Below are 26,568 nucleotides of genomic sequence, written 5' to 3' on the forward strand. Positions count from 1 at the left end.
AACATCAGGCTGACGCAACACAGGGGCAGAGGAAAAACGGCGCTTAAGCTCCCGAAAGGCCTCCACAGCATCAGGGGACCAATCAGCAACATCAGCACCCTTCTTAGTCAAATCGGTCAATGGCTTAGCAATATCCGAAAAACCAGCAATAAATCGACGATAAAAGTTAGCAAAGCCCAAAAATTTCTGAAGACTCTTAAGAGAAGAGGGCTGCGTCCAATCACAAATAGCTTGAACCTTGACAGGATCCATTTCAATGGAAGAGGGGGAAAAAATATATCCCAAAAAGGAAATCCTCTGTACCCCAAAAACACACTTAGAACCCTTCACACACAAAGAGTTAGACCGCAAACCTGAAAAACCCTCCTGACTTGCTGGACATGAGAGTCCCAGTCATCCGAAAAAATCAGAATATCATCCAGATACACAATCATAAATTTATCCAAATAATCGCGAAAAATATCATGCATAAAGGACTGGAAAACTGACGGAGCATTTGAAAGACCAAAAGGCATCACTAAATACTCAAAGTGGCCCTCGGGCGTATTAAATGCGGTTTTCCACTCATCCCCCTGCCTGATTCGCACCAAATTATACGCCCCACGAAGGTCAATCTTAGAGAACCACTTGGCCCCCTTTATGCGAGCAAACAAATCAGTCAGCAACGGCAATGGGTATTGATATTTAACAGTGATTTTATTCAAAAGCCGATAATCAATACATGGTCTCAAAGAGCCGTCTTTTTTTGACACGAAGAAAAAACCGGCTCCTAAGGGAGATGACGATGGACGAATATGTCCCTTTTCCAAGGACTCCTTTATATATTCACGCATAGCAGCATGTTCAGGCACAGACAGATTAAATAAACGACCCTTTGGGTATTTACTACCCGGGATTAAATCTATGGCACAATCGCACTCTCGGTGCGGAGGTAACGAATCAAGCTTGGATTCTTCAAAGACGTCACGATAGTCAGACAGGAACTCAGGAATTTCAGAGGGAATAGATGATGAAATGGAAACCACAGGTACATCCCCATGAGCCCCCTTACATCCCCAGCTCAACACAGACATAGCTTTCCAGTCGAGGACTGGGTTGTGAGATTGCAGCCAAGGCAATCCTAGCACCAAATCATCATGTAGATTATACAGCACCAGAAAGCGAATAATCTCCTGGTGATCCGGATTAATACGCATAGTTACTTGTGTCCAGTATTGTGGTTTATTATTAGCCAATGGGGTGGAGTCAATCCCCTTCAGAGGAATAGGAGTCTCCAAAGGCTCTAAATCATACCCACAGCGTTTGGCAAAGGACCAATCCATAAGACTCAAAGCGCCGCCAGAGTCGACATAGGCATCCGTGGTAATAGATGACAAAGAGCAAATCAGGGTCACAGATAGAATAAACTTAGACGGTAAGGTGCAAATGGAAACAGATTTACCAAGCTTTTTAGTGCGCTTAGAGCATGCTGATATAACATGAGTAGAATCACCACAATAGAAACACAACCCATTTTTCCGTCTAAAATTCTGCCGCTCGCTTCGGGACAGAATTCTATCACACTGCATACTCTCTGGCGATTTCTCAGTGGACACCGCCAGATGGTGCACTGGTTTGCGCTCCCGCAAACGCCTATCGATCTGAATAGCCATTGTCATGGACTCATTCAGACCCGCAGGCACAGGGAACCCCACCATAACATCCTTAATGGCATCAGAGAGACCCTCTCTGAAAGTCGCCGCCAGGGCGCACTCATTCCACTGAGTAAGCACAGACCATTTACGGAATATTTGGCAGTAAATTTCCGCTTCATCTTGCCCCTGAGATAGGGACATCAAAGTTTTTTCTGCCTGAAGCTCCAAATGAGGTTCGTCATAAAGCAACCCCAAGGCCAGAAAAAACGCATCCACATTGAGCAACGCAGGATCCCCTGGTGTCAATGAAAAAGCCCAGTCTTGAGGGTCGCCCCGGAGCAAGGAAATCACAATCCTGACCTGCTGTGCAGGATCTCCGGCAGAGCGAGATTTCAGGGACAAAAATAATTTGCAATTATTTCGAAAATTCTGAAACCCAGATCTATTCCCCGAGAAAAATTCCGGCAAAGGAATTCTCGGCTCAGATACAGGTGCATGACAAACAAAATCTTGCAAATTTTGTACCTTCGTGGCGAGATTATTCAAACCTGCAGTTACACTCTGAAGATCCATTGCAAACAGGTGAACACAGAGCCATTCAAAGGAGAGAAAAAAAAAAAAAAAATTTCAGCAGACTACTTATTTCTCTCCTTTCTCAGCCAAGGATTTTAACCCTTTAGTGGGCCGGTCAAACTGTCATGATCTCAATGGCAAGAGATCATAGCATCAGCATATATAGGAACTAGCTCTTGGAAGATGGAAACTGAGCTGACCATGAACTAAACCTAACGCACAACTAGCAGTGGCCGGGTAGCATGCCTACGTTGATTCTAGATGCCCAGCACCAGCCGGAGGACTAAATAAAGCTAGCAGAGGAAAATATTAGTCCTAGCTCACCTCTAGAGAAATACCCCGAAAGGAGACAGAGGCCCCCCACATGTATTGGCGGTGAATCAAGATGAAATAACAAACGTAGTATGAAAATAGGTTTAGCAAATTTGAGGTCCACTTACTACATAGCAGAAGACAGAAAGGACACTTTCATGGTCAGCTAAAAACCCTATCAAAACACCATCCAGAAATTACTTTAAAACTCTGGCATTAACTCATAACACCAGAGTGGCAATTCCTGTTCACAAGAGCTTTCCAGACACAGTAACGAAACTACAGCTGTGAACTGGAACAAAAATGCAAAAACAAACATGGACAAGAGTCCAACTTATCTAGTAGTTGTCTAGGAGCAGGAACAAGCACAGAGAGGCTTCTGATAACATTGTTGACCGGCAAGCAACTAACAGAGCAGCAAGGTTATATAGCGACTCCCACATCTTGATGGGAACAGGTGAACAGAGAAGATGAAGACACCAGTTCAATTCCACCAGTAGCCACCGGGGGAGCCCAGAATCCAAATTCACAACAGACTAGTGCCACAGGGGTTGTAATTTTCTTAGCAACTAAAACTATAATATTGCCAATATATATGTGTATGTATATATTCTCACCGGCCACTTTATTAGGTACACCATGCTAGTAACGGGTTGGACCCCCTTTTGCCTTCAGAACTGCCTCAATTCTTCGTGGCATAGATTCAACAAGGTGCTGGAAGCATTCCTCAGAGATTTTGGTCCATATTGACATGATGGCATCACACAGTTGCCGCAGATTTGTCGGCTGCACATCCCAAAGATGCTCCATACAAGGCAGGATGGATCCATGCTTTCATGTTGTTTACGCCAAATTCTGACCCTACCATCCGAATGTCGCAGCAGAAATCGAGACTCATCAGACCAAGCAATGTTTTTCCAATCTTCTACTGTCCAATTTCGATGAGCTTGTACAAATTGTAGCCTCAGTTTCCTGTTCTTAGCTGAAAGGAGTGGTACCCGGTGTGGTCTTCTGCTGCTGTAGCCCATCTGCCTCAAAGTTCGACGCACTGTGCGTTCAGAGATGCTCTTAGGCCTACCTTGGGTGTAACGGGTGGCGATTTGAGTCACTGTTGCCTTTCTATCAGCTCGAACCAGTCTGCCCATTCTCCTCTGACCTCTGGCATCAACAAGGCATTTCCGCCCACAGAACTGCCGCTCACTGGATTTTTTTTCTTTTTCGGACCATTCTCTGTAAACCCTAGAGATGGTTGTGCGTGAAAATCCCAGTAGATCAGCAGTTTCTGAAATACTCAGACCAGCCCTTCTGGCACCAACAACCATGCCACGTTCAAAGGCACTCAAATCACCTTTCTTCCCCATACTGATGCTCGGTTTGAACTGCAGGAGATTGTCTTGACCATGTCTACATGCCTAAATGAACTGAGTTGCCGCCATGTGATTGGCTGATTAGAAATTAAGTGTTAACAAGAAGTTGGACAGGTGTACCTAATAAAGTGGCCAGTGAGTGTATATATCAATATATATATATATATATATATATATATATATATAAATTGTGACAAAGTCACTGATAAAGTGCTGGAGGTGAGATATGTTTCACTAGACTTAATGGCATAAGTGATATGAAACCCAAAAAACCCAGATATTTTCCTCCAGCACAGGAAGTGTGGTGAAGGGTTAAGCTAATTTTTATAATAGGCTGAGATTTATGTGGACATCCATACAGTGGGCGGGAGGATGTGTGGCGGGAGGAAGTGTTTGTGCCTGTGTTAAAGGACCTGAACCATGGAGATTGATAACCCTGAGTGGGCATCAACAGCAAATACAGCATGGCTCAACAAGAGACCAGTAAGCCGCTCATACAGCAGATGCAACAGCAGCACCAGCAGTAGATTGACTTGCTCACAGAGGCAGTTCATGGAAGGGTTGGCAGCCCCTCCCCCAAGTCCAGGTGACAACACATATGTCCGGAAAGTGGTAAGACGAGCAATGCAGAAAATGACCCTGGATGATGATGTGGAATTATTTTTTACTGTGTTTGAGTGGGTAGCAGAGCTTGAGATGCTACTACCAGATCAGTGGGTGGAGGTGTTGGCCCCTATCTAACTGGCAAGCCCCAAAAGATTTATTATGATTTGATGTTACAGGATGCTCAGGAGTATGCAAAATTAAAAACTGAAATTTTGACATGAGAGACTATGTCGGTCAGAGCACAAAGAGTTCACCACTGGGTGTGTTATGGGGACAAACTGCCTAGAACCCAAATGTTTGATTTAGTGCATCTTGCGCAAAAATGATTGCAGTCAGAATACTCCACTCCAGCCAAGATGGTCGAGCAGGTTGTCATGGACAGATTCATTCATTCCCTTTCTAGGCCGTTGCAGACCTGGATTGCACAAGGAGATCCTCGGAATGCGGATGAATTGGTGGGACTAGTGGAATGATACAAGGAGGTCGAGATGGCCCTAAGAAAGCCTGGGCGTAGTGCATCCCCATACTGGGGTACTCAGCAACAGCCTGAGCCCCAAAAGAGGGGTAGTAGAGCCACCACTGGTGTGAGTCCTAGATCCCAAGGGGTCGTTGAGGGGTTGTCAAAGGATATGGGTAAAGACTTGCTCTGCTGGAGATTTCATGGTCCGGGACATTGAGCTGCCCTTAGTCCCTTGTCCTCTGAAGACATGGACTGCAGCTTAGGGAGGCGCTGCACCTACTATGCTTTTCTTGCCTGCAGTGTGAACTGTCAGCCCGGTGAGGGGCCACAGGAATGTCCCATGACAATAAATGGGGTGCTGGAGTCAGGTCTTTTGATTCAGGAAGTTTGGTGACCCTGATAAGGGCCCCACTTCCCCATCAGTTTATCCCAGGAAAACACTTGGTCATCTGCTATATCCATGATGATGCCAAGGACTTCCCCATTGCCAGAGTAACAATAAAAATGAACAGTGGTACTGAGTTCCATGAGGTCCTGGGAAAAGGCAAGGATGCCCACTAATGCAAACAGGAGCCAGTCCACCCATGAAGATTCCCCACCGCAGTCAGAAGCCAATGAGTTCCCCCTGTGTGTCCTTGATGGTGATGAGAACAAGACAGTGACCAGTGAGGCCAAGGTTCCTGAGTTGGAGGTTTCTGGGGGGATTTTGGGAACTGCCTAAATGCAGGATCTAACTTTGAAAAATGTGTTTATCAATGTGACTGTGATAAATGGGGTTTCTCAAGAGCTGGGGGCCAACACCAGGTTTGCATATTTCACTTTAAATGAAGAACTGCTTTATTGGGTCACCAAACCTAGAGAGGAAGTGATAGCGCAGTTGTTGGTGCCGGGTCCCTATAGGTGTAGGGTATTAGATCTGGCCCATTCTCATTCTCATGTCTTGGGTGGGCATCTGAGGGTAGACAAAACTCAAGAACAGGGCCTTCAGAGGTTCTACTGACCTGGGTGTCACCAAGACATTGTTAATTTCTGCCGATATTTTCGCAGTCCCCTGTTGCTGTTGCACATAACCAAAGTCCCATTTGACCAGATTGCCATGAACCTAGTTGGGCCCTTAGTTAAGTCCACCAAGGGTCATAAATACATCCTGGTGGTAATGGACTATGCTACATGGTGCCCTGAGGCGGTACCCCTGAGAAACTCCTCCGCCAGGAGTATAGTGCGAGAGCTAGTTAATATTTTCTACCAGACGGGCTTGGCGAAGGATATCCTGACAGACCAAGGGACACCATTCATGTCCAAAGTAATGAGGGAGTTGTGTAAGGTCCTCCAAATTACCCCACTTAGGACATAGGTGTACTATTTGCAGACAGACGGCCAAGTGGAAAGGTTCAACAAGTCCTTGAAATCTATGTTGGAGAAGGTCGTGGAGAAGGATGGCAGAGATTAGGATTGCCTGCCGTCATACCAACTGTTTGTCATTGGAGAAGCTCCACATGCCTCTACTGGGTTTTCACCATTCGAGCAGTTATACGGACGGCACCATCAGGGTCTTCTGGACATTGCAAAGGATACCGGGAAAGTTGAGGTAGCACCCCACCAAAGCGTTATCGAACATGTGGCGCAGATGCAGGACAAGTGTGATGCCGATTGCGAGGGAGAGCCTACTTCAAGCACAAGAGGCCCAGGCAAGGGTCTATGATCGGTCGGTAAAACTGAGACAGATTACTCCTGAAGACCGGGTGTTGGTGTTGATCCCCATGGTTGAAATTAAATTCCTAGCCAAGTGGCAAGGGCCATACGAGGTGGTCATAAAGTTGAGTGACGTCAACTACAAGGTCCACCACCCAGGGAGAAGAAAATCATACCAGATATACCACATTAACCTGCTGGATCTCCCTGGGCAACCCAGGTTTGCATGGATGTTGGTAGCAAGTATATAAATCTTTCCACTACTACTATTTCCACCATTTTAGTCTCAGAGCAGGTCTCTGGCTGCAGCCATTTCTGGACCAGGTGTAACAAGTCACATATCTGGCATTGGGGAGGTTTGTCCCTTTGGTAGCGACAGAGGGTTACACCCAAATGTGCCATAATCTCTGCCTTCAGCTTGTTGTACTGTACTCTTTGGCTTCCTACGTAGTACACGTTCTGTGGTTCCCCAGTAACATACGTAGCTAGGACCTCTACCCATTGCTCTGAGGGCAGCATTTTCCCTCTGCTTGCCACCTTTTAAAAGACATTCAGGAAAGCCAAGACATCATTCTCCAGAGTCACATCTAGTTGTATCGTTCGCCTCACCCAGAGATCTTCAGTTTGGCTGGCAGGTGGTGCCATCTCCCTGACCTGGACAGTTTCTGTCAAGAGAGAAATCTTCTACTGATGCTGCATTGGAATCTTCTGTAACTGCTGCTTATGCTGCTGCTCAAACTGCTGGATGAGGAGTTTGTCAGTTCCTGTTGAGTCAGCTGCTGCTGCTGGGGCTGCTATATCTGCTGCTTCTGCACCTTGACTAACTGATTAACAAGCTTCTCGATGCTTTCAAAATGTGTTAGCAATGCTGTAGCTGAATTTTTCCAGGACTTTCAGTCTTTACACTGCAATCGCCTGTGCTCTCTTGAACTTCATGCCTGCATTCTCCACCAAATTATAGTTATTCACTCTCAGGTAGGTTGCAGGTAGTGTTCACACAGGCACTGGGTTCTTGTATCAAAAACATAAATTTAAATCCCTAGCCTTTTCTATGCACTAACTATACAGCACAGACTCTGGCTACTCATATACCACTGAATTAGTAAAAATCAAGTCAAACAGAACAGCTATCTTCCATAGCAACCAGTGATGCTTGCAGTTTGGTGCACACAGCCTGTGCAGATGTAGGAGTGGTGGAGGCTGATGGTTTGTTCCCTAGCACGCTAAAGCGGTCAATGTATTTGATTTTCATGTATATTGCAAAAAAATAACACTCACTGGGGCTGCATTTAGCTTAGACCTGGTTAACTGGAATGGCCGGCCCAATTTGGCAAGGGGAACTGAGAGTTAGTGCCAAGGAGAGGAAGGAAGAGACAAGGTCAGTGAGTGCTGAGCAGGGATAAGTGACAGGCTCAGGATGTGTCTGCTAGGGACAGCATGAGCCCAGAACATTTGGGCAGTAGTTTCCCAGAGAACCCCTCCTCACGAGACTCCTTTGCAGGCCTGGGAACCTCAGGATAAATGTCAAGGCCTGGGGGCACTCTCCTTTTGCGAAGCTATGAGAGAAACTGGACTCAACCCTTTGGAGGTGGAGTGAAATGGAATCCAGATATACTGCTAGAAAAGGAAAATATCACCTAGAACTAGAAGAAATATTGAAAGGGATGTTCTACTTATACTGAGAACCAGGACTGAAGTTGTATCTGGTAACTGTGGCAAAGATGACAAACCGTTCGGCCTTATCCTCATACCTGCTTGTAAATACCGTAAATACTGCCATTCACCAAGTAGAAGTTTGGATGTTTTTATGAACCTCGTGTCTCCTGGATTTATTTCTGCCTTGGTTTCAGAAGAGAAAAGGCCTGTAGCACTGAAGTAAATGTGATGCACCTCACACACATCAGCACACTGGGACTGAGACACGAGTTGTCTGTTGGATGCCAAAGAACAGAAGCTCGCCCACGGCCCATGACAACCTTGCTTGGAAATCTTACATAGACTCTTTTCAGAGAGATTCTGGCTTGTCTCTCTTTTCAGCTCAAACACAAATCAACTTTTGTCAGCTTCCCCCAGCTGATTGACTAAGGTGAATAGCTAGCCTGTTTATATGCAGAGCCAGCCAGGTGCAAATAGTCTGAGCATATATAGCTAGGATTTACTCCTAGTCTACCTACCTGTCTATATTATAGATTAAGTTGCTAAGAAAATTGTAAAAAATCTAGTGCATGATCCTATTGTTCAATGCAAACAAGAGCTTGCTGAATGCATCATATTGAGGCTAGGTTTAATGACGTTACTCAGACATATTTAAAGAAGACCTGTCTGTTCTCCTGAAATGTCTGTTTTAGTAAGTACTTGTATTTATTGTGAAATAACAGTTCTTGAGAAGCCTGTCTTTGATTTTTTTTTTCTGTGAAAACATTGTGTCATGTTTCTGTTTCTCATTTTTTAAATTTATGAATACATTGTGAACTGGATGGTTAGTGGTATGTCACTACACATTTTGAATTTATCCAATCAGTGAAAGACTGTGTTGTGACACACAACTTTGACAACGAAAATTGTAATACCCAGTTGTAAATGTATTAAAGTGGTTTTCCCACAAAGTACATATTAATTATTTAATTAATGGAACTTGAAATAATAATTAGTTCCATAATTGGGTGTATTAAAAATTATTCCTTTGCTGAGATAATCTTATAAATTCTCCCCAGCTATGTACTGTGTAATGGCTGTCTCTGACCGTGCAGAAACACAATCTGATCAAACCACATCTCCTGGGCAGAGGAGAAAGCAAAAAAATATGTAGATATTACAGCTTGGGATCGCAAAAGATTCTTTTTGGGAGGCAACATTTTTCACTGGTTGTTTTTAAGCAATATTTTGTCTCAAAGAAAGATTCAGCTGTTATCCTGTGCTGTAGTGTCTGTATACTCTTTTGCATCCTCCCATGCCCAGGATCTGTAGTGTGATCAGACCATGTTCCTGCACGGTAACAGCAGGGGAGCATTTGTAAATAGGAACATTTTTTTAATCACATCCAATTGTGGATTTTCTTATTCAAAGATCTATTGATTAAAATGTTGATTAAAATTAACTTTGTTCATGGGAAAACCCCTTTAAATGATAGTAAAGGGAACCTATCAGGACAATTCTACTAATGAAACCAGTTGTATGGCTGTATTGGCAATATTGGTATGGCTGTATAGTGGTATATATGCATAGGCTAGTGGAGCGCCCCCACACTGCCGCAGGGCCTAGGGGTACCCGGCACCGGGCCTCTGGGTCTCAGTCCTGGGGTTGTAATGGTGGCTAGACCCGGTCCGTGGCCCTGTGTGTCGGTGAGGGACGTCCGGTAGAATAAGTGGTGGTGTAGCGGTGCAGTTGTGGGGTGCAGGTCGCGGTAAATAACGAGGACACCAGGTTGCAGTCTCTTTACCTCTTTACTGAAGGTTTTGGAGACCTCAGTCCAGAGCGCTGTTAACTGGGTTGTCAGAGACCGGCCGGTCCAAAGGCACATCAGAAGTTCTCTTTACAGGTGGGAATCAGTGTCTACCTTCTAGCGCTGGGTGTTGTAGTTCTTCCCTGCTGAGCTCCCGGGATAGTCCTCACAACTGTTTCTGTCTGTCTCTATTTGTTCGTTCTCTTCGTCCTCCAGGTGATATGGTAGGACGCACCCGTATGACGGGGTAGGCCTGGAGTTCTTCCGGGACCCTAGAGTCGCCCCTCTCCCACAGCTGCCTCCGTTGTCTGCTTAGGTGTTAAGTGAGACAGCCAACCTGTAATTAGCTGTCCGGCCGTGGTTTGCAGTGTACTTAAAGTCTCTTACTTGCTCGGCGTTCCGGCCACCGACTGTTTGCGCCTCAGAAGGATGTTGCCTCGGTCTAACAGCACGACTCCTTCTGGTCCCAATACTTCTTTACTGTATTCCCGTTGTGCACTGGTTAGTTCTGCTCTGAGGAGTCTGCCAGGATCCCATCCCTGACAGGTCCTCTCACTAGCTCTTCCCAGCCACTTCTCCCCGTCTTCCTGTCCAACCCCCAGTTTTACCAGAGTGTGAGGAGTGGCCTAGTAGATAGGACCACCCCCCCTGGTGGCCGGAGTGTGAAGTGTAGTGAGGTGTTACCTGGTCAGAGAAACTCCTTTAGTGCAATCAGACGTACCATAGCTCCCCATAGTGGCGGAGCCACAGTACTGCAACGACCAGGACTCTGGGGCGCTGCACTAGCATGACAAAAAAAGTCATATCTGTGTGGAAAGACAAGTCCAGTGCCGAGAAATCAAGCTTTTAGACTACATGCAAATTAGTTTGTAAATGCATTACAGGTGTGTTTCAGAGTATTTATCAGAACAGACTTGTTATACAGATGAATGCTGACAGGTCCTCTTCAAAATTTCAGCCCAAAATATGTACAAATATACATTAAAATGTCATCCTGGTTTTTTTCCACATTGCCTGAAAATTCCTCCCAAGGTTGCACAAATGTTTCATTGTTGGCTTAACATTCCACCATTGGTGCATTTTATTTATTCATAGGCTTCAGGAGGACCAGATGCAAAAAAATAATGTGTTCTCTATATTAATTTAAGCTTCCTATTTTCTTTCAGACTCTGAAACTCTGAAGCCTGAGTATTTTGAAGACGTTGGCTCCACTTACTTAGCTCCAAGGTCGATCAATTTTTGCATTTTAAAGCTTAACATATTTTACATTGTTTTTCAACATATCAAAAATGTGATATAGTAAAGTTCATACATTTCCTGTTTTATATTATCAACCTTTATAATCTATATGAACTACTATATTCTTTATTTTGATTTGTTGTCCATTTTCTTTTTATAATTATGAGATATGCGCTTTATGTTTTTGAATTAACATTTTGGTAACACAATAAGAACAAATAGACTATGTTCTGACTCACTGAAATTAATGTACTTATTTAATTATTACAGAGAATACTGCACTGACCTAGAGATATCCAACAATAACACAGAATTCCTGCTGAATTTTAACCAGTATATAGACACCAAAACACCAAGTAGTCCATCATGTAAGTCTATATTTTTTAAGTAATTTAGATACTAATTAATTTCTGCAGGTTGTGTTGTAGTTACATAATGTGTCAAAGTCAAATATATATATTTTGACACTAATTCATCATTTGTATTTTTTATGTCACTTTCAGTTTTTTTGTCTTGTGAAATTAGTTGCTGATTTTAGTGCCAAATTTTTCAAAATGGCGCATGCATTTCTTGAATTTGGCACAAAGTCAAAACTGTTTCTTTTCTGTCTGACTCAAAAATACTCCAAAATACTTGCATGCTGATAAATGCTCCAGGGGTGGGACTAGAGTAGAGTTGCCAGAAATTTTATAATTTCAAAAAAAATTGTAATTGATGAATCGGGCAGAAACATCTTGAAATGCTAAATTTCACCCACAAAGCGGGAAATAAATACTTGAAAAAAACGCAAATAGAATATTGAATTGGATAAAAACAAAAATGAGGTGCAAAACACACAAAACTAGAGCAAAAATAGGTGCAAAGTCAATGATGAATTGGGGCCTTTGTCTTAGCACTTCACCTTTGCTACAGAAAACAGATTAAATATTGTTATTGGTCTGATGGACTGGCATCATGATTTATGGTATGGTATCACTTAAAGTTGATTGGCTGGAAAAGATAATATGGCTACATTCACATGATATATTGTAATGCACTACCCAGTTTAATGTGATTAATCCCCAATCCCCACAGTTTTAAGCGTGCCCTAAAAATGCATTTGTTCAGACTGGCCTACCGCCTCAACGCATTAACCTAACCATCCCTGTGTGGCCCATTCAAAAAACTTAAACCATAATCAGGCTCCTCGCATCATGTTCTCATTCACTTTATGCAGTTAATTAGCAATCTATGTCTGTACTGTTACATATTTAGGCTGTTAACTGGTTCATGCAGCTTTACATGAACACCCAATCCTTATACTATGGCTGGTCCGAACAACAAATGCAGTTGTTACCATCCACCTCTTGTGTCTCCCTTTTTCCTCATAGTTTATAAGCTTGTGAGTAGGGCCCTCATTCCTCCTGGTATCTGTTTTGAACTGTGATTATTGTTATGCTGTAATGTCTATTGTCTGTACAAATCTCTAAACTGTAAAGCGCTGCTGAATATGTTGGCGCTATATAAATACAATTATTATTATTATTATTATTATTATTAACATCACATGGTGTATTGTAACATCTGCACTGGTTCCTGTCAAAACTGTTTCTACTTTCGCTGCTAGACGGTGCCACCTCTTTGTTGTGGGTGAAGCATGACAGCTACAGTCTTGTTTTATTTTTGAGATTTTAGTGTCACTAGATCAGAGAGTTATGAAGTTAGTTGTTTGGTTTTGGTGAATCCTTTCTGAGAGCCCTGGGTGGGACTGTCTGCTATTTAAACCCTTAGGTCTCTGACTTCCAATGTCAGTCAATAAGTTCTGCTTACCTGGCCTGTAGCTCTAATCCTAGCTCTTATGATGTTTTCTTGATTTCTCTTGTCTTCTGACCTTGGCTTGTATTTTTACAATTCATCTGTTTTATTATTTTGTCCCTAACGTTATCTTTTGACATTGACCATGTGTACCAGCCCTTCTTAACTTCAGCTTGCTCCACCAGTCAGCAGCTAACTCTGTAACCCCAGCCAAGGGGCTCCTGTGGAAATCCATATCTCTGTGTAGGGATTAAAGGGTGAAGGCCAGGGCAAACCTTGGAATCTGGTAAAAGGAGTGGCTTGCACTAAACCTGTCTGTGCCAACTCTATTATCCTATGTGGGGTGAATGCCAAAAGATCACTTCAGAGACAAAACCAGAAAGCTAGCTAATGGTCCAAATACCAGCTGAAATTAGGGTACCGTCTCACAGTGGCACTTTGGTCGCTACGACGGCACGATCCGTGATGCTCCAGCTTCGCTCCAATATCGCTCCAGCGTCGTAGACTGCGGTCACACTTTGCAATGCACGGCGCTGGAGCGATAATTTCATGACGTATTTGCGATGTAGAAGCCGTTGGTTACTGTGCGCACATCGTATACAACCTTTGTTACACGATGCGATCATGCCGCCACAGCGGGACACTTGACGACGAAAGAAAGTTTCAAACGATCTGCTACGACGTACGATTCTCAGCGGGGTCCCTGATCGCAGTAGCGTGTCAGACACAGCGATATCGTATGGATATCGCTGGAACGTCACGAATCGTGCCATCGTAGCGACCAAAGTGCCACTGTGAGACAGTAATGTTAGAAAATGGGATAATTCAGTAAGACAACACAAGAATGAGAGCTAGAGCTACAGGCCATGTAAACAGAAATTATTCATTAACTGTGGAAAACAGAGGTGCAGGGGTTTAAATAGCAGCCATACCCACCCAGTGCTCTCTGAAAGGATTAGTGAAAAACAAACAAATAACGTTCTTGCTCCCTAATGTACCTGCACCAGAAGTCACAGGAATAAAACAGGATTGTAGCAGTCACGGGTTACCTGCAACAAAGGTGTGATGTCACCTTGCAGCTGAAGCAAAGAGGTAACAGGAACCTGTACAAATGTTAGTTATCTAATGATTGATCTAATTCAAAGAGGTATGTTATTATTGCATTTGCTTCAGTTAACTTAGAATCAACAAAGATCGCGATATCAAATTTAGCACATCTCAAATTATAAAAGGAACTTTTGATTGCACATACATAATAATAATAATAATAATAATAATAATAATCTTTATTTTTATATAGCGCTGACATGTTCCGCAGCGCTTTATAGTTTGCACACATTATCGTTGCTGTCCCCTATGGGGCTCACAATCTAAATTCCCTATCAGTATGTTTTTTGGAATGTGGGAGGAAACCGGAGGAAACCAACGCAAACACGGGGAGAACATACAAATTCCTTTCAGATATTGTCCAAGGTGGGATTAGAACCCAGGACCCAAGCGCTGCAAGGCTGCAGTGCTATCCACTGAGCCACCATGCTGCCCTAGTTATATAATATCAGATAATTTTATCCAGCTGCTATTGTGTTCTTAGTTTTTGCAAAGCAATGTTTATACATCTGCAAAGTGGTGTGACATGTTTTCTTAAAATCAGAATAAATGCAGTGTATTTTAAATCTTTTAATTCAAAAGCTCATAATAATGGCTCAACTTTAAAGTTAATCTGTTTGGTTATGTTGTAAAACAACACAATTATTTTGAAGTAACATTAACATTTCAGTATCACTTTTTACATAACAGACAATCTTAATATCTTTTTGGTTGTGCCAATAAGGTGATAGCATTTCTTTTAAATTTCAAAACTAAAATATTTTGGGTCATAGACATTTTATAACACAATTTGGTAGTGTCTAATTTAGGCAAGGTGCACACTGCATTCTTGTACTTAGTTTACAGTCTATGTTTGAAGCTTTTCCAGATGTATACTGTAACATTGCCATAGCACACTATTCATGAGATAGAGACCAAAAGTATGTTCTTCCAGCCTCTGTCTAGAGGATATGAGCTTGCATACCACTTGTTTGGCTGTGTAAGAAAGTGCATCAGACCATGCTTTTCTACACAGAGAGCTACTGCAAAGAAATGTGATAGTCTCATCTAGTTAGGTGGATTCACAAAGCCGCAGGTCGGAGTGGATTCATTGGCCCAGGATATGGGCACAGCAGGCATGGAAGCATGTGAAACTGTGAGTATTCAGACAACAGGCTATGCTAGACTGCAAAAAAACAAGTGAGATGGGACACTCCGAAGTCACAGAACCACAAGGGCAGATGAATAGGAATACAGCAGGTCTGTAGGAGCAGACAGCTGAAGGGGTCAAGATCCCCAACAAGTTGCAACGAAATGTGAACAGACTCAAATAACAGTTCTTAATATTAAAGCAAATGATAGGTTAACTAGCAGGCCTGAGGGTTTGTAGAAGATGAATGCTGCATAGTATGGATAGACTCAAGTATCAGTTTGAGAAATATTTACAGCAATTGATGAGCTGGTCTTGTGACAGGTATATAACAACATCCGAAAGAAAGAGGATGCATAGCATCTGATCTCTTGAGCAAGATTAGAGAATTACTGTTATTTTTGGGGACCAAGTATCTATTTTGGACAATACCTCTTCTCTTCTGTTAAGAAGAAATTTTCATGAAACTTCTTACAGTCCAAAATTTGATTGGACTCACACTCTGTGATGGGGTCAGAGAAAGCAATAGGAACTGTTTCAGCTGTAGGACCAGAGGACAATGTAGAGGGATAGGAAATGCATGATGCATATTTAACATACTAGTAGGTAGATTGGATGGAAAGTGATACTGGATTCAGCTTCTGAACAACTTGTAAAGGACCAACAAACTTAGGAATCAACTTTTTCTAACATGTCTTCAAATGGATGATTTTGATGCAAAGCCATCCTTTATCTCCTGGAGCAATGTTGGAAACAGGTCAACAGTGTCCATCATCACTCTACTTTGCTTTAGCTGCAGTCAATTTGGAACTCATTCCAGATGTCATACAGTTGTGTGAAAACGTGTTTGCCCCCTTCCTGATGTCCTATTATTTTGCATGTTTGTCTAATATTTAAATTTGGTGATCTGAAACATTTAAGTGTGACAAAGATAGCACAAGTAAACACAAAACGCAATTTTTAAATAAAGGTCTTTATTATTAAGAGAAAAAGAAATCCAACTTACATCCAACTGTGTGAAAAAGTGATTGCCCTCTAAACCTAATAACCGGTTGGTCCACCCTTAGCAGCAACAACTGCAATCAAACGTTTGTGATAACTGGTAATGAGTCTTTCACAATGCTCTGGAGGAATTTTGGCCCACTCATCTTTGCAGAACTATTGTAATTTAGCCACATTGGAGGGTTTCCGAGCATGAATCACCTTTTTAAGGTCATGCCACAGCATCTCCATTGGAATAAAATCAGGTCTTTGTCTAGGCCATTCCAAAGTTTTATTTTTTAAGCCATATAGAGGTAGACTTGCTGGTGTGTTTCAGATCATTGTCCTGCTACATATCCCAAGTGCGCTTCAGCTTCAGGTCACAAACAGATGACCGGACAGTCTCCTTTAGGATTTTTTGGTAGACAGCAGAATTCATGGTTCCATTTACCATAGCAAGTATTCCAGGTCTTGAAGCATCAAAACAGCCCCATACCATCACAATACCACCACCATATTTAACTGTTGGCATGATGTTCTTTTTCTAAAATGCTTTGTTACTTCTACACCAGATGCAATAGGACATACTCCCTCCAAAAAGTTGTCAGTCCACAGAATATTCTCAAAAGAGTCTTGGGGATCAGCAAGATGTTTTCTGGCAGAACTAAGACAAGCCTTTCTGTTGTTATTGCTCAGTAGTGGTTTTCTTCTTGGAGCTCTGCCATCTAAGCTGTTTTTGCCCAGTCCCTTTCTTATGGTGGAGTAGTGAATACTGACCTTAACTCACGCAAGTGAAGTCTGCAGTTCTTTGAATGTTGTTGTGGGGTCTTTTGTGACCTCTTGGATGAGTCATCGCTGCACTCTTGGAGAAATTTTGGTATCACTTATAAACGCTTCTCCATTACTAACAAGGGCAAGTGGGAAGATCCAAACAAAGCACCATCTCATAGATGCACTTTAACTGGGAGGTTACGGGCTACTATTTTTAGGCTCTGAGGGACCAATATCCATGACCCCTTTCCAGCCTAAGAATACCAGTCTCCAGTTGTCTGCTTTAGCTTGTCTGGTTGTCAAAAATGGGGAGCCCATGCCATTTTTTTAAATTATTTATTTAAATCATTTAAAAAGCGGCGTGGGGACACCTCTGTTCTTGATAACCAATCTTGCTGAAGCTGACAGCTAAGAGTTGCAGCTGTCACTTTTGCCTGGCTGGCTATCAAAAATACAGGGGGAACCTATGCCTTTTTTTATTTTATTATTTATTTAGAGCACAGGTGCCAGTTGATGAATATTTCCGTCAGCCACTGCCTGCTCTCACAATTAGTAAGCATAGGATGATGGGAATAGTAATCCCATTAGCCAACGCAAATAACTAGACGTAAACATTTTACCTCCGATCACAGCTGCAGGCTCGTGCTGCCATTTGACAGTGTGGGAACCGTGGCTCTCTGACCTGCGATAATGATCTTACTGCCAATCAGAGGCAGTGTTTCCTGTGCTGTCATACACATGTGTTATGGTTCTCAATGGCAAGAGAACATAGCCCAGCAAACATAGAACTAGCTCTTGGAAGGATGGAAACTAAACTGACCATGAACTAAACCTGCCGCACAACTAACAGTAGCCGGGTAGCGTTGCCTACGTTTTTTATCCCTAGACGCCCAGCGCCGGCCGGAGGACTAACTAATCCTGGCAGAGGAAAATATAGTCCTGGCTCACCTCTAGAGAAATTTCCCCGATAGGCAGACAGAGGCCCCCACATATATTGGCGGTGATTTTAGATGAAATGACAAACGTAGTATGAAAATAGGTTTAGCAAAATTGAGGTCCGCTTACTAGATAGTAGGAAGACAGAAAGCGCACTTTCATGGTCAGCTGAAAACCCTATCAAAACGCCATCCTGAAATTACTTTAAGACTCTAGTATTAACTCATAACATCAGAGTGGCAATTTCAGATCACAAGAGCTTTCCAGACACAGAAATGAAACTACAGCTGTGAACTGGAACAAAATGCAAAAACAAACGAGGACTAAAGTCCAACTTAGCTGGGAGTTGTCTAGCAGCAGGAACATGCACAGAAAGGCTTCTGATTACAATGTTGACCGGCATGGAAGTGACAGAGGAGCAAGGCTAAATAGCGACTCCCACATCCTGATGGAAACAGGTGAACAGAGGGGATGATGCACACCAGTTCAATTCCACCAGTGGCCACCGGGGGAGCCCAAAATCCAATTTCACAACAGTACCCCCCCTCAAGGAGGGGGCACCGAACCCTCACCAGAACCACCAGGGCGATCAGGATGAGCCCTATGAAAGGCACGGACCAGATCGGAGGCATGAACATCAGAGGCAGTCACCCAAGAATTATCCTCCTGACCGTATCCCTTCCATTTGACCAGATACTGGAGTTTCCGTCTGGAAACACGGGAGTCCAAGATTTTTTCCACAACGTACTCCAACTCGCCCTCAACCAACACCGGAGCAGGAGGCTCAACGGAAGGCACAACCGGTACCTCATACCTGCGCAATAATGACCGATGAAAAACATTATGAATAGAAAAAGATGCAGGGAGGTCCAATCGGAAGGACACAGGGTTAAGAATCTCCAATATCTTGTACGGGCCGATGAACCGAGGCTTAAACTTAGGAGAAGAAACCCTCATAGGGACAAAACGAGAAGACAACCACACCAAGTCCCCAACACAAAGCCGAGGACCAACCCGACGCCGGCGGTTGGCAAAAAGCTGAGTCTTCTCCTGGGACAACTTCAAATTGTCCACTACCTGCCCCCAAATCTGATGCAACCTCTCCACCACAGCATCCACTCCAGGACAATCCGAAGATTCCACCTGACCAGAAGAAAATCGAGGATGAAACCCCGAATTACAGAAAAAAGGAGACACCAAGGTGGCAGAGCTGGCCCGATTATTGAGGGCAAACTCCGCTAAAGGCAAAAAAGCAACCCAATCATCCTGATCTGCAGACACAAAACACCTCAAATATGTCTCCAAGGTCTGATTCGTCCGCTCGGTCTGGCCATTAGTCTGAGGATGGAAAGCAGACGAAAAAGACAAATCTATGCCCATCCTAGCACAGAATGCTCGCCAAAATCTAGACACGAATTGGGTTCCTCTGTCAGAAACGATATTCTCCGGAATACCATGCAAACGGACCACATATTGAAAAAACAGAGGAACCAACTCGGAAGAAGAAGGCAACTTAGGCAGGGGAACAATCAGCAACATCAGCACCCTTCTTAGTCAAATCAGTCAATGGTTTTACAACATCAGAAAAACCAGCAATAAATCGACGATAAAAGTTAGCAAAGCCCAAAAATTTCTGAAGACTCTTAAGAGAAGAGGGTTGCGTCCAATCACAAATAGCCTGAACCTTGACAGGATCCATCTCGATGGAAGAGGGGGAAAAAATATATCCCAAAAAGGAAATCTTTTGAACCCCAAAAACGCACTTAGAACCCTTCACACACAAGGAATTAGACCGCAAAACCTGAAAAACCCTCCTGACCTGCTGGACATGAGAGTCCCAGTCATCCGAAAAAATCAAAATATCATCCAGATACACAATCATAAATTTATCCAAATAATCACGGAAAATGTCATGCATAAAGGACTGAAAGACTGAAGGGGCATTTGAAAGACCAAAAGGCATCACCAAATACTCAAAGTGGCCCTCGGGCGTATTAAATGCGGTCTTCCACTCATCCTCCTGCTTAACACAGACATAGCTTTCCAGTCAAGGACTGGGTTATGAGATTGCAGCCATGGCAATCCAAGCACCAACACATCATGTAGGTTATACAGCACAAGAAAGCGAATAATCTCCTGATGATCCGGATTAATCCGCATAGTTACTTGTGTCCAGTATTGTGGTTTATTACTAGCCAATGGGGTGGAGTCAATCCCCTTCAGGGGTATAGAAGTTTCAAGAGGCTCCAAATCATACCCACAGCGTTTGGCAAAGGACCAATCCATAAGACTCAAAGCGGCGCCAGAGTCGACATAGGCATCCGCGGTAATAGATGATAAAGAACAAATCAGGGTCACAGATAGAATAAACTTAGACTGTAAAGTGCCAATTGAAACAGACTTATCAAGCTTCTTAGTACGCTTAGAGCATGCTGATATAACATGAGTTGAATCACCGCAATAGAAGCACAACCCATTTTTTCGTCTAAAATTCTGCCGTTCACTTCTGGACAGAATTCTATCACATTGCATATTCTCTGGCGTCTTCTCAGTAGACACCGCCAAATGGTGCACAGGTTTGCGCTCCCGCAGACGCCTATCGATCTGGATAGCCATTGTCATGGACTCATTCAGACCCGCAGGCACAGGGAACCCCACCATAACATCCTTAATGGCATCAGAGAGACCCTCTCTGAAATTCGCCGCCAGGGCGCACTCATTCCACTGAGTAAGCACAGCCCATTTACGGAATTTCTGGCAGTATATTTCAGCTTCATCTTGCCCCTGAGATAGGGACATCAAGGCCTTTTCCGCCTGAAGCTCTAACTGAGGTTCCTCATAAAGCAACCCCAAGGCCAGAAAAAACGCATCCACATTGAGCAACGCAGGATCCCCTGGAGCCAATGCAAAAGCCCAATCCTGAGGGTCGCCCCGGAGCAAGGAAATCACAATCCTGACCTGCTGAGCAGGATCTCCAGCAGAGCGAGATTTCAGGGACAAAAACAACTTGCAATTATTTTTGAAATTTTGAAAGCAAGATCTATTCCCCGAGAAAAATTCAGGCAAAGGAATTCTAGGTTCAGATATAGGAACATGAACAACAAAATCTTGTAAATTTTGAACTTTCGTGGTGAGATTATTCAAACCTGCAGCTAAACTCTGAATATCCATTTTAAACAGGTGAACACAGAGCCATTCCAGGATTAGAAGGAGAGAGAGAGAGAAAGGCTGCAATATAGGCAGACTTGCAAGAGATTCAATTACAAGCACACTCAGAACTGAAGGGAAAAAAAAAAAAAAAAAATCTTCAGCAGACTTCTCTTTTCTCTCCTTTCTCTGTCAATTAATTTAACCCTTTTGGGGCCGGTCAAACTGTTATGGTTCTCAATGGCAAGAGAACATAGCCCAGCAAACATAAGAACTAGCTCTTGGAAGGATGGAAACTAAACTGACCATGAACTAAACCTGCCGCACAACTAACAGTAGCCGGGTAGCGTTGCCTACGTTTTTTATCCCTAGACGCCCAGCGCCGGCCGGAGGACTAACTAATCCTGGCAGAGGAAAATATAGTCCTGGCTCACCTCTAGAGAAATTTCCCCGATAGGCAGACAGAGGCCCCCACATATATTGGCGGTGATTTTAGATGAAATGACAAACGTAGTATGAAAATAGGTTTAGCAAAATTGAGGTCCGCTTACTAGATAGTAGGAAGACAGAAAGCGCACTTTCATGGTCAGCTGAAAACCCTATCAAAACGCCATCCTGAAATTACTTTAAGACTCTAGTATTAACTCATAACATCAGAGTGGCAATTTCAGATCACAAGAGCTTTCCAGACACAGAAACGAAACTACAGCTGTGAACTGGAACAAAATGCAAAAACAAACGAGGACTAAAGTCCAACTTAGCTGGGAGTTGTCTAGCAGCAGGAACATGCACAGAAAGGCTTCTGATTACAATGTTGACCGGCATGGAAGTGACAGAGGAGCAAGGCTAAATAGCGACTCCCACATCCTGATGGAAACAGGTGAACAGAGGGGATGATGCACACCAGTTCAATTCCACCAGTGGCCACCGGGGGAGCCCAAAATCCAATTTCACAACACACATGACAGCATGAAAAACACTAGATGTTCGGGCCCCTCATTCAAGTGAATGGGGTCCATGTTTGGGTTCTCAAACCGGATGTTTTTAATTGTCCGGCTGAATTTGCCGGTCCGAACATCCAGGGGTTCGCCCATCACTATTTATAACCTCTTCCATAAAAATGTACTTCATTTACTGTTTTTCTCTTTTGCTCCAGAATTTCTTTATATCGTGGTCTGCCTTTTGAAGAGCTTTTGGTCTACTTTACTTGATCAGGCAGGTCCTATTAAGGTGATTTCCTGATTGAGAACAGGTATGGAAGTAATTAGGCTTAGGTGTGGCTAGGGAATTTGAACTCCTTATCCCAAAGATGTAATATACCACAGTTAATTTATGTTTTAAGGGGCGGGGGGCAATCACTTTTTCACACAGGGTCCAGTAGAGTTGGATTTCTTATTTCCTTAATAATAAAGACCTGCATTTTGTGTTTTCTTTTGTTATCTTTGTTTCAGATTACCAAGCAAAATTAAATATTAGACATTTAAGTGTGGCAAACATGCTAAAGAGTAGGAAATCAGCAAGGGACAAACACTTTTTCGCACAACTGTATATGTCCTGAGAGATGCAATTCACAGCAGTAAGTAGACTTTTAGATCCAATTGGCAGAGGACAAAAGTTCTCAACCATACACTGTAAGAAATTTGCCAAAAGAAACTGAAACTGAACTGTTGTGAGAAATTTTTGCCCATGGAAGCAAATGTAGCCAATTATCTTGATGGGAGTTGGAGAAAATTTGTAAGTATTAGTGATGACCGAGCATGCTCTGATGAGGTGTAATCTGAGCACGCTGATGTGTTAATAGAGTATCTTCGCCTTAATCAAATACCATGTTTGAGTCGCCGTGGCTGCATGTCGTACAGCTGTTCAACAGCTGCAATACATGCAGTGATTGCTTGTTTTGGAAAATTTGGCCATTATGACCCAGAAAGTACTGAATGCTTGTGCAGTAACAAATTCCATGGAAATCTCATCCCAGGGCTCTTGTCCTCTAGGAAGAGGCAGGAGAGGAGTGAGAGGCACTTGAGAGTTTGAACTGAGCACACTGAAGGCAGGATACTATGATTTAGTTATTTCCCTTTGGGCTACCGTAAAAATGAGAAAGGAGTTTAGCAGCTGGAAAAAAATGGGCTCATTTTTGGTGGAGTGCTTTTGAGACACGAGATCATCCTTTAGGTGAATAACTGAAAAGAGCAGAGTTGGTGGCAATGATATGTTTTGCTTCAATTCAATGTGAAATCATGTCTTCAGAAACATCACAAGGATCAAAGGAATTTGATAGGGTATCAGCCCTCCAGTTTTTCTTGGTATGATGGTAGGTGAGAATGAAGTCAACCGTGAGAATAAGAGTGACCATTGAGATTAACGAGGATTTGGTCTACAGGTAGACTGAAGATATTCTAATTTTTTGTGGTCAGCATAGATGGTCACTGGAAATTTATATCCTACAAGGAGATGTTGGCATTTTTCCAGAGCTAATTTTATGGCTAAGAGCTCACAGTCAAATGGTGAAAAATTATATCCAGGTGGATAACATTTATGGGAAAATAATCTGCAGGGTTGATTTCTAGATCCAGAGAAAATTTGTGAGAGAAATGTTCTTAGACCAATAGCAGTGGTATCCACTTCAAGGAAGAGTGGTCTGTCTACGTATGGATGGTATAAGAGAAATGCAGTAAAAAAAAACAAGATTTAAGTTCTTAGAAGACTTGAATGTCAAAATCCAACTAGTTCCAAGAATTACTACCTTTCCAAGTTGACAATAGTTTTAATGAACTATGTGAAATAGTTTCCAAAGCAGAGGAATCTTTCATCTTTTAGATCAATAGGTTTTGGCAAATCCAAAATAGCAGATGCTTTCTGTGGATTCTTATGCAGACCTCCAGATAAGATGATATATCCAAGGAATTGCAGTTTATACTGCTCAAATATACATTTCTCCGTTTTGTCATAATAATTGTTTTGACGCAGTCTCTTAAGCACTTGAAGATAACTGGAGTCCAGGTCCCTGCAAAATATTAAAATGCCATCCAGATAGACTAGGACGTATAGGAACAGGAAATTACAAAAGATTTAATTTACAAATTGATGAAACACAGCTGATGTAATGTAAAATCCGATAAGCATAAATTGATATTCATAGTGACCATCATTGGTGTTGAAAACTCTATCCCATTTGTCATCCTCTTTATTTCAGATAAAGATATAAACTCCACACAGGTCTAATTTGGTGAAGATTAGTGATGAGCGACCACTAAAATGTTCGGGTACTTGTTACTGGAATTGAGCAAATTGTAATACTCAGGTGCTCAACCCTAGTAATGAGGATAATGGAAGTCAATGGGAAAATCGATCATTTTTCTGGTGGCTCCTCCCAGAGGTCTGGAGTATAGCAAGGAGAGTATCCCAATATAATAAAATATAAACTTTAATCAAAATTCTAAAATGGACATACGTAACATACAAAAAACCACATAAATAAAGTGCTCGTGCCAACCAGTGCTCCAATTTAAAAACTGGTTTGATCTCACCAATATACGCAGACAGATAACCACAAACCGGATTCCTTGCAACATGTGTGGCAGGAACAGTGGATGTCCAGATAACAGGGTGGGGTAGGGGACGCGGGGTTCTTTCCCTAAACCCCTGTTGTGCCCCTGCGAAGCTCCAGTCCTAACAAGGACAGGCCCCAAGTAAGCCCTGCTATGGGCACCCCCAACACAAAAATAGGGTAATATATCTCCCTACGCGTTTCCTCACCAATTATGGGGGTTCATCAGGGGAGTTCAGAATAGACAATGGGTCAGAGATAGAAATTCAAAGTCTTAAATGTCCATCAGAAATAAAGACATCAGCAGTGGCTGGATGATCAATAACGAGTGTGACTGTTTCTCTGCCTTAATGGACCCACATTAAGGCAGTAACACACAGTCACACTCGTTATTTATCATCCAGTCACTGCTGGTGTCTTTATTTCTGATGGACATTTAAAACTTTGAATTTATATCTCTGACCTATTGTCTATTCTGAACTCCCCTGATGAACCCCCATAATTGGGGAGGAAACGCGTAGGGAGATACATTACCCTATTTTTGTGTTGGGGTGCCCATAGCAGGGCTTACTTGGGGCCTGTCCTTGATAGGGCAGGAGCTTCACAGGGGCACGACGGGTGTTTAGGGAAAGAACCCCGCATCCCCTACCCCACCCTGTTATCTGGACCTCCGCTGTTCCTGCCATACATGTTGCAAGGAATCCGGTCTGTGGTTGTCCGTCTGCGTATATTGGTGAGATCAAACCAATTTTTAAATTGGAGCACTGGTTGGCACGAGCACTTTATGTGTTTTTTTGTGTGTTACCTATGTCCATTTTATAATTTTGATTAAAGGTTATATTTTATTATATTGGGATACTCTCCTTGCTATACTCCTGATATCCTGAGGGTGGTATAACAGTGTTGACAACTGCACACTGTAGCTTATTTCCTCCCAGAGGTCTGAAGTAGAGATGAGTAAACATGTTTGGAAAACGTTCACCAATTTCAAATTCAGCACGAATGTAGCACATTCAGATTCATGTTCAGTTTCCCAAGCATTTTTCCTCAAAGATGTCAAAATTCGGTCACAGATTGGTAAATGATTGCGTTTCCAATAAAGACTTTTGTTTTGACTTTGTCAAGGACAGTGCTGCTGTATGATGAGCTCATAAGAGCAGCAGAGTGTAATTTTTTTTTAACCCCTTAGTGACAGAGCCAATTTGGTACTTAATGACCGAGCCAATTTTTACAATTCTGACCAGTGTCACTTTAAGAGGTTATAACTCTGGAACGCTTTATCGGATCCTGCTGATTCTGAGATTGTTTTTTCGTGACATGTTGTACTTCAAGTTAGTGGTAACATTTCTTCGATATTACTTGCGATTATTTATGAAAAAAATGGAAATATGGCGAAAATTTTTAAAATTTTGCAATTTTCAAACTTTGTATTTTTATGCCCTTAAATCAGAGAGATATGTCACAAAAAATAGTTAATAAATAACATTTCTCACATGTCTACTTTACATCAGCACAATTTTGGAAACAATTTTTTTTTTGTTAGGGAGTTATAAGGGTTAAAAGTTGACCAGCAATTTCTCATTTTTACAACACCATGTTTTTTTTAGGGACCACATCACCTTTGAAGTGATTTTGAGGGGTCTATATGATAGAAAATAACCAAGTGTGACACCATTCTAAAAACTGCACCCCTCAAGCTGCTCAAAACCACATTCAAGAAGTTTATTAACCCTTTACGTACTTCACAGGAACTAAAACAATGTGGAAGAAAAAAATGAACATTTTACTTTTTTTTGCAAACATTTTACTTCAGAACCATTTTTTTTAATTT

The 26,568-nt window shown here is 42.6% G+C and overlaps 1 protein-coding gene across 5 annotated transcripts in view; it reads left to right on the plus strand.

Annotated features, from left to right (window-relative positions):
* The window catches only part of CACNA2D1 (calcium voltage-gated channel auxiliary subunit alpha2delta 1), a 1,329,605-nt gene that overhangs the window by 1,148,798 nt on the left and 154,239 nt on the right, over window positions 1-26,568 (plus strand). For all 5 annotated transcript variants that reach the window (XM_077264669.1, XM_077264672.1, XM_077264671.1 and 2 more), the window contains 2 exons: window positions 11,253-11,313; window positions 11,596-11,693. In XM_077264669.1, coding sequence (XP_077120784.1) covers window positions 11,253-11,313; window positions 11,596-11,693 — 159 coding nt within the window. The remainder of the gene's footprint in view (window positions 1-11,252; window positions 11,314-11,595; window positions 11,694-26,568) is intronic.

This window comes from Ranitomeya variabilis, chromosome 5 (genome assembly GCF_051348905.1).
Source record: "Ranitomeya variabilis isolate aRanVar5 chromosome 5, aRanVar5.hap1, whole genome shotgun sequence".
In the NCBI taxonomy this organism is placed as follows: domain Eukaryota; kingdom Metazoa; phylum Chordata; class Amphibia; order Anura; family Dendrobatidae; genus Ranitomeya; species Ranitomeya variabilis.